At 35.2% G+C, this 16,618-nt stretch overlaps 4 protein-coding genes across 7 annotated transcripts in view; all 4 read left to right on the forward strand.

The window, feature by feature from the left end:
* Positions 1–16,618, forward strand: part of LOC129794093 (GPI mannosyltransferase 3) — a 1,193,052-nt gene that overhangs the window by 304,714 nt on the left and 871,720 nt on the right. The window lies entirely within an intron of this gene.
* LOC129794120 (cytoplasmic tRNA 2-thiolation protein 1) overlaps positions 1–16,618 on the forward strand; it is a 1,132,104-nt gene that overhangs the window by 243,766 nt on the left and 871,720 nt on the right. The gene's annotated exons all lie outside the window — the stretch shown is intronic.
* Positions 1–16,618, forward strand: part of LOC129794129 (plasma membrane ascorbate-dependent reductase CYBRD1) — a 1,128,201-nt gene that overhangs the window by 239,863 nt on the left and 871,720 nt on the right. The gene's annotated exons all lie outside the window — the stretch shown is intronic.
* Positions 1,828–4,452, forward strand: LOC129794119 (zinc finger protein 512B). Its single transcript, XM_055834750.1, has 4 exons — positions 1,828–1,885; positions 2,662–2,923; positions 3,000–3,437; positions 3,694–4,452. Exons 1-4 carry the CDS (start codon positions 1,877–1,879, stop codon positions 4,020–4,022), a joined length of 1,038 nt encoding a protein of 345 aa, XP_055690725.1. The 5' UTR covers positions 1,828–1,876; the 3' UTR covers positions 4,023–4,452.

Below are 16,618 nucleotides of genomic sequence, written 5' to 3' on the forward strand. Positions count from 1 at the left end.
GGGGCTTCCTCTTTAGCGAATATTATGCAGATTTTAATCAAAATGTTTTGGTACGTGAGAAAGATGAGAAAGCAAACACCATAAGGTACATAATATTTGTTAATGAAGCATATTTATGATTTTCAATGGGGAAACTTGTTTTTCAATATGATCAAGAAAATTAAAATAGGAAAACAATTTTTTTTTGATTTTTTTCTTGGATTAAGTTTTCAAAAATTTCTTAACCCCTTAACCCTTTAAGGACTTTTGGTTTTTTTTCGAACTTAGAAGTTTATTTAATTTTAAAGCGTTATTATGTGCTGAATTTATGATCAAAAAGATATTTTCACAGAAATACAATTTAAATTGAATTCGTTAAACAAATATAGCGATGAGATCAATTTTAAAATATTTTTATGTCTGGACAAAAAAAACAATTAAAAGAAAAACAATTAATTATATTACATAGAAATTTTTAATATATTTTTTAAAATATATTCTGTGAAGATATTATGTAGTCGATGTATATGAAGAAAAATGGGTTAAGCTCAGAAATTTTCAAAAAAAAAATTATTAGTATTTCAAATCAAATTCCAGGATTTTTTTTTTAACTTTCGTAAAGTCTGACTTAAAATTGTATTAAAAATCAATTCTAATGCAAAATTTTTTAAAATTTTACGTTTAATGTTCTAAAACTCTTTCTTTAACCGTATAAATTCGATTTTCTTAAAATTAAAGATTTTTTTATGCAAAATTTTTGTTCCCAAAATCAACAAAGAAAACTTGCCCTGCTCAAATGAGGCTTAAACTTTTTTCATTTTAGAATTCTAACTTCCTGCAACGACCGAATAATTATCAAATCTTAGTCTTAATCTTAGTCGGTTCTAGAAAAAAATCTCAGCTAAAAAATAGTTTTTTCAGGAGTTTTTTTTTTGGTAGAATGAAATGAAATTATTCTATCCATATGATGTATAATAAATGATATTTTGCCTCATGTTTTCAAGAAAACCAAAGAAATCTCACCAAGAAATCTTTGCAGAAAACGTGCCGAGTTTTTTTCTTCTTTTCTTCTAAATTATATTCCTCCCCTTATGCATTATAAATTTTTGCCTTTTCTCTCTTGCAAAAAGCTTATCCTGCTCCATAATTCATCTTATTTCATGAATATTCTCTTCCACGCGAGAATTATTTTGGAATTTGTATGAAACGATCTGAAAATCTTTGCATAAAAAAATTACATCTTGTGATTTTCTTGCTGGCTGTGAGAGGAAATCCCTCGGTGGGTTTTCCATTAGATCAGGTGGCAATTTGTTGAGTAGGTACCTCGGGATGGGTATGAAATTCTCACATCATGAATAGCTGTAATTAAGGGGAATTATTTGTTATATAGTATGGGTAGAGTTTTGTGGAGTCTTAGGTGTGCAAATTGAATGAAGAGAAGTGGGTATACATAATTAAGTGTGTGTGTGCTTCTGGATGCATTTTCTTCTTATACTTTCTTCATGGCCACGAAGATGATTGATGGTGGAAATGATGATAAACTAAGGTCTGCAGTAGCAACTCAATAAAGAGGAGTCCCAAGGCGCGCAAAGGCACATGAAGAAGATAATTCTGGTGTGTGGTAGAGTTCTTGCGGAGGGATCAGCTGGGTGCTGCAAAACAACCAAGTGTAGCGATTAACGCCACACTGAGCTGATGAATGCCCCGATGGAACAAAACCACGGATGCATGAATCTTTCTCTCGTGTGGCTTACGCGAAAAATCCACCAAAGCGGCGAAAGTTTCTCGGTGGGGCACCCACGGGGCCTGCCACATATATAGCGGACCATCCACCACGGCACAATCAGTACCTACTTTGGTCTCGCTTGTTGTACTACGCCGGAGTTATTTGTTCAATATGCGAATGGTAAAAAAAAGTTTCTTTGCGTTTTTTTCCTTCATAATTTTGTCTTCCTCAATCGTGCAGAATTTTTGAGTGAATATCTCGTGAATTTTTTTTTTTCATTGATAACTCGCGTGTTTTGTCTCACGGAACTGGAGTAGAAGTGAAATTCATACCTTGCACTACTAATTTGTGGATTACACACAGCTCTATCTTTCACGAAATTTTCGTGGCTCTTTTCTGCTCCGGAAGAGATGCTCGCGGATTTACGTAACACAAACCAACGCGAGTTTAACGCACCCAAATAATTGTTTTTTTTTTTCAATTCCAAAAATGTGAATTATGGACTTTTTTTGCGCTCCAATTTAGCTTTTCTTATTGTTTCCTCATTTCTCAAATTTTGTGATCATATAATATTTTTCCGCCCTAGCAATTTGGATAATTTCACAGCGGGGTGGGAAGTTTTCTGGTGGAAAATCGAAAAGAGAAAACGAATGAGGATATGAAGTGCCTGAGAGGATTTTTATTTTCTTAAAAGAGGAGAATATCAATTTTACATGCAAAGTGCAATCATCTCTCTCGAGAGACTCACTTCCGATTGAGCTTAATAACATAAACATGTCGGATTTCAAGCTTTGATGTCTTTGATGATTTTTTTTTCTTTTAAATCTGGTTTCGCGGGCGCCATAAAATTTTTCTTATAAATATTCAGTGAAAATTTGCATTTCTGGGTTCTCAATTATGTGGGCCAAATATGTGCATTTGGAGCTTCTTTTGAAATGTTGTCTCGTGTCTTGTAGATCATTATCCCTTGCTGTCTTGCCCTCTTTGTGGCGCTCGTGGCATCTGAGGGCAGTGCTGCAGCGGAGAAGCAAGTAGGTGACCAGAAAGCTGCTGAGGCGGCTGCTGGTGAGTCCCAGGCGCATGAGAAGCGCGGTCTCCATGATTCCCTCGGGGATTACTCCTTCGGTGGCCATGACGATCATCACCACCATCACGAGCACGTGAAGACAATCACCATCGAGAAGAAAGTCCCCGTGCCCTACACCGTCACCAAGCATGGTAAGAGCGCCTCTTCCACAGAGCTTTTCCAATTGATTTTTGAAAAATAACGAATTTTTTTTCAAATCAATTACAGTTCCATACACCGTTGAGAAGAAAGTCCCTTATGAGGTGAAGGTTCCCGTGCCACAGCCCTACATTGTGGAGAAGAAGGTACCATACACTGTTAAGGAGTACGTCAAGGTGCCCGTCCATGTGCCCGAACCATACACAGTTGAGAAGAAGGTCCCATATGAGGTGAAAGTACATGTGGATAAGCCCTACGAGGTCAAAGTCTTAGTTCCCCAGCCCTATACTGTTGAGAAGAAGATTGAAGTGCCAGTTAAGGTGCCCGTCCCACAGCCCTATGAAGTCATCAAGAAGATCCCAGTCCCAGTTAAGGTGGAAATCCCCGTGCCCAAGCCCTACACCGTTGAGAAGCACGTCCATGTCCCCGTAAAGGTCCCAGTCGACAAGCCTTACAACGTCTACGTGCCCAAGCCATACAAGGTTGAGGTGGAAAAGCCCTATCCAGGTGAGATTTTTTAAAATTTAAAATCCTTTTTTTTTAAATTAGATTTCCTTCATTTATAAATTTTAAATTTAAACGGTTTTTGAATAATTTTCTTCGTAGAATTGTTTAAAAAAAATTAACGTAAATCTTCAAAATTTATTTTTAAAAAAATGCTTTAATACTATCTTGGTAACTAAACCTGAATCTTAATTCTAACTTAAAAAACTTAACTTAATTTTAAAAATTAATTAATTTCTTCTTCTCCAATCATTTGTAGTTGTTGTGGAAAAGAAGGTACCGTATGAGGTGAAAGTTCCAGTCGACAAGCCCTACAAGGTGTACGTGGAGAAGCCCTACAAGGTTGAAGTTAAGGTCCCAGTTCCTCAGCCCTACACCGTTGAGAAGAAGGTACCATACACGGTTGAGAAGCCAGTGCCTTATGAAGTGAAAGTGCCCATTGACAAGCCCTACCCAGTCTACAAGGAAATCAAATTCCCCGTTCACAAGGAAATCCCCGTGCCCGTAAAGGAGTACGTTCCAGTGAAATTGCACAAGGAGGAGGAACACCATCACTTTGAACACGAACACTACCACCATCATCACTAAATCAACACGCTGAGGCTCTCCTATGCTCTCCAAAATTATTCTTAATGCACGAGACCTCTGTCTTTTCATCTACTTTTCATTCAATCAATCCACCACCACCCCCCATGACTACAGGTTCATGTACAAAGTGTTTCATTTCACCACCATCTTCCTCCTTCAAAGCACTTCCTGATGCCTGCGCTAAACCACCTAATCATCAGACAATCATTCTATATTTAACAAAATATTTTTTTGATGAACTCAAAGAAGTGGACCAAAAAACGATGACGAGAATTTCGAAGCAAAAAAAAACCGATGAAAGCCTACATTCTCTCCAAGCTACTCTAGCCAATTGTGATTTTTATTAATTAATGTGTAAGACGTGTAATTTTTGCAAGAAATTGTTTTTTTTATTTGTGAAAAGGCAATAAAAAGACATGAATGTTTTTTTGTACTCACACCTTCTTTTTATTTCATTCGCCGAGGGAGTTTGCTTGTTGTTTTCGCAAGAAAATTGGGATCAAAATCTAAGAGAAATATAAAAATTAAGTGAAAAAAAAATAATTAAGAAGACTTTCTCAATATGGAATCATTAAATAGAGAAATAAAAAAAAACTTTCACACTTTTTGCAATTTTTCTTGTTCAGCATCATTCGGCAAATGAGGCAAAATTTTGACACTATTTTATCGCCAATTAACATGATCATTTCCCCGGCAATTGCGAAATATAATTCTTATGTTACTTTGCATAACATCTCCGTGCACGTTCTCCTTTCACATTATACTTTTTCCCTGCAATGTTGCTTGCGCAAATGTTTTTGCATAAAAATTAATAACAATAATTGAGGATGATGCACAGGAGTGACTATTATGTCGAAAATATTGTGATTATTGATGAGATAAGAGAAAAAGAAATCAACGGGCGTTAACACTTTAATTCGCATTTATATTAAAAAAAAAACCATCATTAGGCCTATTACATTTTTTTATGATTGAATTATTCCACTTTGGTTTTAAATTAAAATTGATTTAATTTCTTATTCTTTTTTATGCAATTTTTCTCAATATATAATTCAAGGAAATTAATTTGTTTTCCAGGATAGGTAATCTGGTGTTTAAGATAGTAACAAAAACGCTGAAAGAAACGTTTAAATTTTAAGCAATAAGAAAGAATATAAAACTCCTTCATTTCTTTGTAACATTTAGATTTCTTTTAAAGTATTTTTGCTGAAAGTTTTTACGACATGTCTTCGCAGAAACATAGTGCGAATTGAGGTTTTTGTAAAGTAAATTTCTCTGTTTTGTCTCACATGCAAAATTAATCGAGAGTCTCTGGTGTATATAGCAAATAAACATAAAATGCATTTGGCGGAGATCTAATCTGTCGCACTGAGCGACTTTCTATGTGCACAAATGATCAACATTTCACCTACAGTGGGTGACAAGAGACACGGAATGATGGTAAAAGTCAAAAGGTAGTTCAATGAGCGTGTTTCTGACTGTGCCTTTTAGTATCCAGCGATATGTTGATTTTATTAAGAAATAAAATCAGTAAAATCTTTTTTTTTTCTTTCCTGATAGGTAATAGCTCTTCGTTGTTTTTCAGATTTTTTTTTTGATTTTTCAGAATCTTAAATTCTTGCTTTTTCTCATTTAAAATATGTTTCAAATGGTTTAAGAAAGTCTTTAAATTCTTTAACATTTAAGCTTATAGAACTTCTAAAAACGTCTTCAATTTTGCACAAATATATGTTGGTATGATGCTCTCTAATTTTATGCTCAAAACTCAATACAATCATAATAAATTTTGCAATTTCTTGTGGAAATTTGGACAATTTTCTGCTAAAGAAACAATTTTTTTAGAGCATGAAATGGACCTTGAATTTGTCCAAAATAGGCCTAATTAGACTTTTACTAAAAACCCAAAGGAAAAAAAAACAAAACATACACACAATAATCCATTTCACACAACATTTACCACATTTACCTAATTATGCGGTAAATTTCATTCAAACACTATGTGGCAGTAAATTGATCAGGTGAGTGGGCAATTGTAAGAAATTCGGTGGGATCATTTGAAAATATTTGGTGTTTCTTTTATTCGTGGTAAATTGGATGATGATGCCATACAAATATGCGGTGAATTAGATGAATTGGCGAGAAATGAAACTCGCCTAATCGTTAAAGGTGTTGCGAAATGGCACGATTCTTCTCTTATTATGGCGCATAAGTCCCTAACAACAAAATGTGTTATGAAAGGTCTCTTTTGTTACTAACAAACTGGCGCAGACAGAAGCCACTGCCTGGTAGAATAATGTTCCGCGTCATTGGACCAAGTGGCTCACAACTTCCTTCATTTCTTCGACAAAGACCATCGCGAGCCACTTATGCAATCACTCTGACCAAGTGCGCCTCAATTATGTGCAGCAAGTGGCTCTCTCCTCTCGCTTTATTTCTTCACTTTTTATTTTAATATGCGTCACACGGTTGATTGGATGTACCAGAGCAACTCCCACGTTATTTTAATTTGTTATTATTTATTATTATAAAATTTTAAATATAAGAAAATAAACTGTTTGAATTAAAGGCAAAGGGGACTTGGGAGTCTCACTTAATGAGCAGGTTAACATTTGTTGGACAACGAGTCGGAACACTACAAAAATAACATTGTTTATTTATTTATTCTTAAAAAAAATTTCCTTTGAACGTTTTTGCAGAAACAGGATAATTAAAGGTCTTAAAATCCATTTAAAAAAGATTTATGTTTACTATTCTAAGTCAATCTAACATAGTATATATTTCGTGGCCGGCGTATTTTATTATTGCTTAAATCAGTACTCGTTGCGTTGAGTGAGAATTTTTTTTTAAATAAATTTTTAAGCAGAATAAATTAAAAGAAAAAAAATCCTTAAAAGCTATAATTTTAAGGATCAGAAAATTAAATAAAAAGACATTTTATAAAATTTTGCTTTGGCCTAATTTAAAATTAAAAATATTAAAATTTTTGCGAAAATCCCAATTATATCAATTATTTTACAAAATAAAAGTAATAAAAATTGTAACAAAAAGAATAAAAAAATAAGTAATAACATTTTTAGATTTTGTAATTTAAAAGAGCAATGGTAGAATATTTGATTTCATAGAAAAATTATTTAACAACTTCTTTTATTATCCAATTACTCCTTTAATGTGAATTTTTCAGTATAAAAATTGTTGGCAAAGAGAGGTACTTTAATGTCAATTGACCTGAAGACTTTCAGTTGGCTTTTCACGCGTGCAAATGAAGCCAAACATTAGAGTGAAAAGTATTGGCAGAAGTTACATTTTCGCTTGTCTCGAACCTTTCAGCACATTAATCAATTTCACTTTCAACCGCATCAGCGCACTTTATAGAAGTCTTATGGCTCCCGTCAGGTGCTTCATTTTGTTCCCACAGCGATCATCTGGCTGTGTACGGTTGGTGCAGAAAGCCGGCCTATTCTCGTGGGCATCTTCATAAAACTCGATCGACATTTTGCATGTTATATTGCGAGAAAAGTGAATTGAGATTGCGTGAAGTCTGACATTGTAATTTCTCCTCTCGCGATTGTCTTCAATCGCGCACAAGAAGTGAATGTTGCATGAATTACGAAATATATTTCAAGCTCATTCAGAGCAATTTGGTTCCGTATCCACCTGGCGGAACGATAGTTATCATAAAAAAACACACACAGCAGCTTATTTGATAATGTTTTTTAAGTGAATTACCGAGTCTTGGTGTATTATGTCAGAGCAATGTTGTCCAAGAATGGTAAAATGTAGAGCATGCGGGAGATAATCCCCTTTATTATATTGTTTTTTGCATGCGACACAGAAATGCTCACTAATGAGCATGAAAATGTGCTCAAATACATTGTGGGTGATGAAAGATGTTGGATGGAGAAAAAAAGGTAAAGAAAGAAATTTCTCAATTCCGACTCATCTGCAATTGATGGATATTTCTCAATTCATTATAGCCCATGATTGCGGGTGGGATTTTCTCTTTGCCTCACATAGAATCTTCAGCAGCAGCACTGTGTGGCAGAATTGGCCTAAATCCCACGCTTTGGTGGCAAAGAGAATTTAATTGAAAATCTTGTTCAAGTCTGATAAGAATTTCTTTGCGCCTTTAATCCTCATCACGTCCAGAATTGTCTCTCAAGCACTTGCATGGAAAATTATGAGGGGTTATTCATTACATTTTAAAATGTACTTTTTATACTGAATGATTTTATTTTGTTGGAAATATTTTAATTTGAGACTTAAGAACTGATTTTCTTTTTTATCTTTGTTTCTATCAATCATAGGCTATGATTGTATTAAAATTAACCTAAAATAATTCATAAAAATCGTTAAAAAATTGATAATAATCGAATTTTTATAGAAAATTCCGGAATAAAGTTAAAACATTTGGTAATAAATCTTTTGCTCTTCTTTAAGACTAAAAATTAAGCATTAGAACAAGATAATAAAATATACAAAAAAAATTAAGACTGACAAACCCCTCACACTGTAGAGCAGATTGAGGACTCCTATTGTCTAACTTCCCTCGCTTTTGCCCTCCTCACTTCAGCCATGGATTACAAAGCGATGCGACTGTAAATATTGTGATGGGGTGATCATTGGTTTATTTCTCTGGGGTGAAGTGGGTATCATATCCACCCTCAAATCACTGTATGAGGGTTGACTTTGCCTGACGCTCTCGATTAGTTTTCATGTTAACACTCCAACATTAGGGGGATTATACAATGTCATCGCTCCTGAAAGGAAGTGTGCGGTGGTGCCGAAAAAAAGGCGAAGGGATGATCAATTCGCACATCGACGAATTTTGATAAATCTCTGTGATTGAAAAAGCAGTTCAATTGATGCTTTCTGCTGCATAAATGCGATAAAGAGCCCAACAATCGACCACCGCTACTGTGAGTACGCTACTGCTCCGGAAAGTATGCTCCAGTCTGTTTGACGAGGAGATGCTTTTCCCGCCAAAATGTTGTGGAGCATGGTGTGGAGTCATCGATGGAACATACTCTACCACACCACGAGGTTTTTTATTAATTCATTCGTCGCTTCACTTGATGTTTCATTCATTTATGCGACCATCGAGTTTGGAAGATGTTGAGCAAATCAAATGGCAAGTCTTGGATGGGAAAAATATATATGAATAATTTAGTGCAGAAATCACGACAGAATCCCACATCTGTTCCAAAAATTGCATGTAGGTACCCATCCTCAACGGACTATATGAAGCAGATGATTCCATATAGTCGAACTTTAATAAAAAGGTCGTTTAGCTTTGTTATGACTTCATCAATTCTGTGGCTGCGAAATGTCTCCTTTCTCGTTATCCCATATGTTGCAACAATTACAGATTAATATATTAACTGATGTGACAACAAATATTATTACCATTGCCGGTGTGATTGTTTCCTCAAACCGCAGGAGATGGATTATTTTCAAGGGGATGCTTCGTGGTTTACAACACAATTCACATTGCTGAATTACGAGATATCGTGCTGAGGATAGAGCCACAAACATTTAGGGGGTTGCGGCGACTGGACGAGGGTGAGAAAAGCCATTAAATGCATGAAATTCATTGAAATCACCATCCCCGTATCTTTTTCAGCTTTGTTTTTTCAACATAAATCTCTACCTGACGCCGTGAGATTCACCCCTGCGTGTGTTTCTGCAGAGCGTGACTAAATTCTGGAACATCCTTAGTATATTTCATGGCCCGGTGCATCATCGATATGAGATTCCCTTGAATCTCTCTATGCGGAAAGATAGACAAAGATGGGGAAATGGGGGATGCTTTCCTAGACTTCCTAGAAATAAAATTTGGTTGTTTTTTGCCTCTTATCTGAGTTTAGGGATCTTGTTTTACTACATAAATTCCAATCAATTTATGCTTTATTTTTATTTATTTCTTATTAATTTATAAAATGTAACATAATCTTCTTTTTGCCTAAAAATATTTTTGTAGGATTATAGAAATGCTTATGGAAATTCAGGTAAAGACGGTAAAGAAATTGAAAAATTTCAAGAATTTTTTTTGATTACCGGATCCGTCTAACCATATCAGAAAATCTTCAAATCATTTCTTCTTTGATGTAAATAATTGACTTTATTTTTTCAGATCGTTTTCAGGCGTCATTGAATTTTGAAATAATATTAAAATTAATTTTTAAATTTTTTTTTTTAATTATTCAAAAAATCAATTGATTTCTTACATTGAATTTCCTTTAAATTTTCAATTACAAAATAATTCAAAATGATAAAAAATGTGCTTAGTTGGTTGTTTTATTTAATTTATCTTCTTTTTACATTTTTCTTTGGCAAACAGACCATTAACTTCTTTTCTTAACACTAATTGAAACATTTAAACTCCGTGGTAGCAATTTATGCTACAATCGTTACAACGGGTCCTATATACCTTTTCTATATAATAAATTTTCCTTTTTGGCAGCCCAAATCTTCGTTCTTGCGATGCACCCCAAAGGAACAAGGATATGTGTAGCTTTGACGGCTTCGAAGAAGTGATACCAGGACTTTTGGAAGGAGGATTGCGTGAAAGATCAGAGGGGTACACCTTGTAAATTTATGACTCCTCAATGTTGCGCAATTACCAAAACCGTCATCACCGGGACAGCCAAATTTTTTGTTGTTGTGCATCTTCATCGGAGCCCCTTTTTTGCCTCCCTCGATGGAGAGCAAAAATGGTCTCATCAAAGGGCGTGTTGTCGGTGTTCCTAGTGGTTTCCCCCGAAATTTATTAACTCTCCATCGCACCTGCCCTTAAATGGCACGCATTTTTCTGGAAACACCGACCACTGCTGCATCGTGTTGTCTCCACCCAGCAAGATGGGACAAATTTTGGGTTTGTATTAAATGATGTTTTCTGATGGCAAAAAAGGCCAAAACACTCCTGCTAACGGTCTCAGAGCTTCTTCAAGAAGTGCATGAAGCTTATATACAAAAATGCTCTCAAGCGCGGCTGCAGGGTGTAGTCAATTGAGAAGTCGCACGAGTTTGATGGTTTGCTACTGATAGAGAATTTGTGTGGTGACCCAGGTATAGCATTATACAACAAACCCACCTTTTGGTCGTCTTTTTTTTCTGCCCCCATCACCCTACTGAATGAGAGAGGAAAAATGACATAATTGGCACGGTGAGTGGAAAAAGAATTCCACACGGAAACACGATAAGAAGCGAAACTATTCGATTCGCTTAATTTTGACTATTTTTCACCTCGATATGCTATTAGGTTGTGGATCACGGAAAGTTGCTGATAAAACACTCCACTAAGTGATGCTTCTTTTCTGGTTGACATTTTTTGGTGGATGAGAAGAAATTAATTTAATTTAATTGAATTTAAAGGTTTTTTTTCAAAGAAGTTGCTAAATGTTCTTTGATTGCAAATTAATCCAATAGAAAGTACAACTTTTATGCTGCCTTTGAGAAAATATTTTAAATTTATTTTGTTCGAAAATAATAAAGAAACGAAGCATAAGAATGAATTCGTTATGCTTGGTATTCATCCGCAAATGCCCTAGTTTATTAAAATTCAAATTTCCTATAATTTTCACAAATCCCCATAGGAGTAATTATTCAGAAATTTGCCCTTTTGCGCAACTTAATTGAAGGCATAGTAAAAAATCTTCAATATTTCACAGAAAATTACCCACAACGTGAACCACAAATTAGATGCACCTCTGTGGTGTCCTAATGAGCCTTGTATTTTCGTGCGTTAATTCGCTTATATGTTGCATCTGCTGCCGATTTGATGCACAATCATAGATGAGACGATGGTGGAAAAAAAGTCCCTCTACCAGCAATCATTCGCCTATTGCATCCCAAAATGAAATTCATGCCTCAAGTGAGATGCAGAAAATCGCGAAGCACACAAGGTTTAGTTGGGGATTTGCTTTGCTTCAGATGCCCTCAAATGGTGTGCCTGCCACCAGACCTAGCAATTTCTCGTTCCATTCCTAAGCGCATCCATAAGTGATCATTAGATACCCCAAAAATCTCCGTGGGCTCGAGTGCAATGGTCTTGGTACGATTGCGGGGTTTAGAGATGATTTGCGCGCCAGAAGATGCCTCGAGCACAATGCCAGAGCATTTGAGTCGGTGGCGCATCAACGTAATAAGCATTTCTGCGTGCACGAGTGGATTTAGCCGAAAAATCAGTGCATCAGCCGCGGATAAGGAGTAGCGCGAGGTTGGGACAGATTGTGGTCCATTCTCAAATAAAAAAATTTGATTACCAAGACGAAGGCAGTGCAGCAAGATTACCCCAAAACAAGGGGTTTTGGCCACACAAATTTTTATCCACATATAGCAAATTATACATAGAGAGGGGGAAAATGATCCGTAAGATGTTCGCAGAGCGCGAGTATTTCATTAAAAGTGGAACAGAATAAATTCTTCCGCAGGGCTTTTCCATCCATAAGTTGAAAATTTCAAAAAAGGGACGCCTCTGGATAATTCCTGGGCACGCAATGCATCCATTCTCGTCTATTTAGATCACTTTGTCTAATGCCAAAGTAGTTAAGTGTGTTAAATTACTTATGCAAGAAAACGTCTGCAGGGCTTTCAATTTCAAACTTTTGCTCGTTTTGCTCTTCAATTCTAACTTTTTTCTACGTCTGCTATGTTGGTAGTAGCCGATGAATAGTAATGAACTTGTCTTTAAAAGTTTATAGAATTTAAATTATGTTTTTAATGATTTTTTTGCAATTATTTTGCCTTTAGCAATTAAAGAGCTTTTCTTGAGAACTTTGGGAGCTTTTGGAAGGATTTCTTACTACGTTAAAATTATAATTTGTACATTTAATTAAAATACAAACTTCAATAGGAAAATCAGCACCTGGCATATATTCAGTATACTCAAAATAGTTCAGTATTCATGACGCTGATAGTTTCTGAACTATATATTTGAATACCTTCTCGCCTCTCAAATGACCTATAAATCTTTCAAAATGTGGAGGATATGCATTGGAATGTTTCTACCTGAGCCATTCACCTCTCTAGCACAGACGTCTCCGATGACCCAGCGCCAGAGTTCATCTTGAACCATTCTTTTGCTCTTCTTTTTCGCCCCTAGAAGCAAAAACCACGGCCGTGTCATCGCGAAAGAGTCCATGGAGATTTATAGCTTAGCACGTGACCTTTTTCGCCAAAGAATTCGCGCGCATTTCGCGAAGGGAGCAGTGAAGAGCAATTTTTCGGATTGATTTCCATCATTCAATGTCAATCGAGCATCTTCCGGAGGGTTCTTAATTTTTTTTATTTCTCTGGCTGCCGCTCTTCTCGTTTATGGTGGACACAGATGGGCATTTTTCGGTTGCCGCAATTGGATTCCCCGCAACATTCGCTCTTTTTGCGCGCACGATGATCAAATGCGGAAATGTTGAGACGAAGGGTAATTTATGTATGAAGAAGAAATTCGTTCGCGAGGAAACGGTGGAATGGTGTTAAATTGATTTTACGGTGTTTCATCCCACTTGAACGGATTCAAAATGACTCGCTTTCTGGGTATTTAAGAAACATTTTTCGGGGGGATAAATGATCGCGCGAGAAAAACAGATCAACATCCATGGGATCATTATAGAGAGACTTCTTGAAGACGATGCGCGCGGGGAGACGATCGCGAGAGCACATCATTACCGTATCTCTGAAGCAATTCTTTTCTCACCCAGAAATCCACGCACAGTCCATTTCTTTCACACGTCCCCATCAATTTGAAGAGCTCAATCAGCGGTCCCCGCGCGCACTGGATGATGGCCCTCAAAGAGTGGGAGCCCCATTACAACTTAATGAAAACGATTACCATATAAAACAGCACCGCAAAATAAAGCGTCAATTGAACGTTTCACTCCGCCAGCGAAATGCTATCGGCTTGATGGATTGTTGCTATTAATATGTAATTTATTTTCTTTCGATGTCTCAATACGCTGTCCGTGTCGCTCACGTTGTCGCCTCCATGGACTGTGTGGAGAACCAGTTTTCCCCGAAAATTCCTTTTTTGTCCCAAGGCTCTGCGATCCATACTTGAGATCTCTTGTATATATTTTCCCAGCAGAGTAAAAGTGTTGAAATTCATGATTTAACAGCCCTTCTGAATTTTTTTTAATTTTTGCTAGTAAAAGTAACGTGCTAATGCCATTCAGATGTCCAACATTAAATTACTTTTAATTTATTTTAAATTACTTTTCAGAGTTTTTTGTGATTTGGGAAAATTGCAAATTTTCTCTTTTTAAATTTTTTTTAAAACTTTTTATTAATAAGAATTCTTAACTGAATTATTTTGCAAAATATTTTTAAAGATCCGTAAATTAGTTGAAGTTCCAATATTTTTTTTAGTATTAAATTGTAATACACTGTTTTTTAGCTTGCATTGAGACTTTTCCCCAATTTGTGACGTAGAGCCTATGAGGTAGCAAATAAATAAATGAAAAAGTGTCATCAATAATTTTTCTTTAAAACATTTTTTTAGTAATTAATTTTCTGAATTAGATTTGAAGAACAATTGCAAAAAAACAGAAAAATATTACTTTTGAAAACAAGGAACGATTCATATTTATTTAAAAGATTATATTTTTGTATGTCATTTCTTATGATTTTTGTTGCAATTATTTAAGAAAGTATGTAAATATAAGAACGACTTACATGATTCATAAAATCAGTAAAAATGAAGTGATAAAAGAAAATACACAATTTGAATTTTTTTGTTAATTTTTTAATTGCTTCTATTATTTAAAATACAATTCAATTAATCCTTAAATTCTGATTCATAAAAAAATAATTCGTAGATATAGATAATTCGAACCGAAACCAAAGCTTTTCGCATACATATTTTTGAGACTTTATTTAAATGTTGAATTGATCTTATTTACATTTCTTTGGGCAAAATCTGATAAAACTAATTAGAATCAAATTTGCTAGACGATCAGATGGACCATCTAAAAAAATTCTCAGGGTAATTTTCAAGCAATACCATTTATTCTTGCTGTGAACGAAAAAATCAGTCTCATTTAAAATTCATTTACACACCATCGACCGCACACAATTTTCTTCGTCTTTGGAGCATCACACTGTGAATATGATTAATTCCGCTGATTTATCAAGATAAGCTTGTCTATTAGTTTGCCATTTAGCTTATAATAAACACGATGAAATATTAGTGTGATCGCTCATTTACTTAATTTAGCACTCAGCGTGGAAAATAATGAGATGTTTGGGTGACAGTATTTTGCACACAAATTGCCGTGATTTTGCGGTTTCAGCCTGGATTATGAATTAATTTTTAGGATATATGGTTGGTTGAACATTTAACTGCACGCTTTGGGCGATCAAACACTGTGCGAGGAATGAATTTTGCTGTTTAAAAAAATTGATTGGTTAAAGACTCAAAGTCAGACAGCGATGCCAATCAATTTCGGGGGCATTAACACCCCATTATGTACATAATAGCAAAGAAATAACGCAATGGGGTGGAATACTGGAGCACCCTTATCGGTATGAACCGTTCAAATCCATGAACAATGGTGGATTTTCCGAAAAAGCTCGTTCTAATTAAATTTCCCACCCGATGCGATGCTATCAATTTCTATCCCTCTCATTTCACCAAACAACCCCTCATGTGCGGCAATTCCCACACCCTCATTAGTCAACCGTGCGAATTAAATGGATGTTTGAGCCACTTTCCAATTTACACCGCATTTCGCTTTTCCATCCACATTGTTCAATATCCACCAACATTTTCCATTTCAACACTGAAAGAGCTTTTTTTTTCTTCACATCACATTCCCAAGCACGTTGCCAATTGGTTTGGAATCAAAACGATTGCCGCTGCTATTGGTTTAACAGACGCCACGCTCCGCCCATTGAAAGCATCTCACGTTGCTATAGAATCATATTCTGAATTATATGTATTAACTTCTATGTGTTGAATGGGGTGAGATGCGAAAGCTTGCGCATATGGAAAGCTTTTAGATCCTTGGTGGGAATAAAGAGGGTTGTTTTGGTTTTGTTTTACGTTTTAGTTTAAAGCTCTTAGAGGAGTTTAAGGGGTGGATTTAAGATAGCCATGTATGTACAAGATTTGTTTATATTATGAGGTTTAATTTAAACATATTTGCGTATTCTATATAGTTTTGTATTTCAGTTAGTTTAATTTATACGAGCTTACAAGCTTTACTACGTTATTTATCTATTTTAAATAAATAGATAGATAAAATTTCATAAACATTCCGAAATGTTTATGATTTTCTGGAAAATCAATTGAATTTATCAAAATCGATTAAACAGAAATCGAAAAGAAAAGCAAAGATTTGATTTTTTTCAGAAAAATTAAAAATCCAATCGAAGCATAAAACTTATCTTTAAAAAGTATGAAAATAACGAGAAAAGATACGAATGAAAAGATTCTTCTCAATAATTCAAATTAAATTTCAATCTTTTTGTTGTTTGTACGGAAATACTTCACAAATTCACAAAGATTTGCAAAAAACTTTTCAATAAACCTTAATCCATTTCCCCTGATTTTTTTTGCCCAGAAGAAAATAAAGTTTTGATTGCGTGAGGGATGAGAAATCCAC

The sequence above is a fragment of the Lutzomyia longipalpis genome, chromosome 3 (genome assembly GCF_024334085.1).
Source record: "Lutzomyia longipalpis isolate SR_M1_2022 chromosome 3, ASM2433408v1".
Classification (NCBI taxonomy): Eukaryota; Metazoa; Arthropoda; class Insecta; order Diptera; family Psychodidae; genus Lutzomyia; species Lutzomyia longipalpis.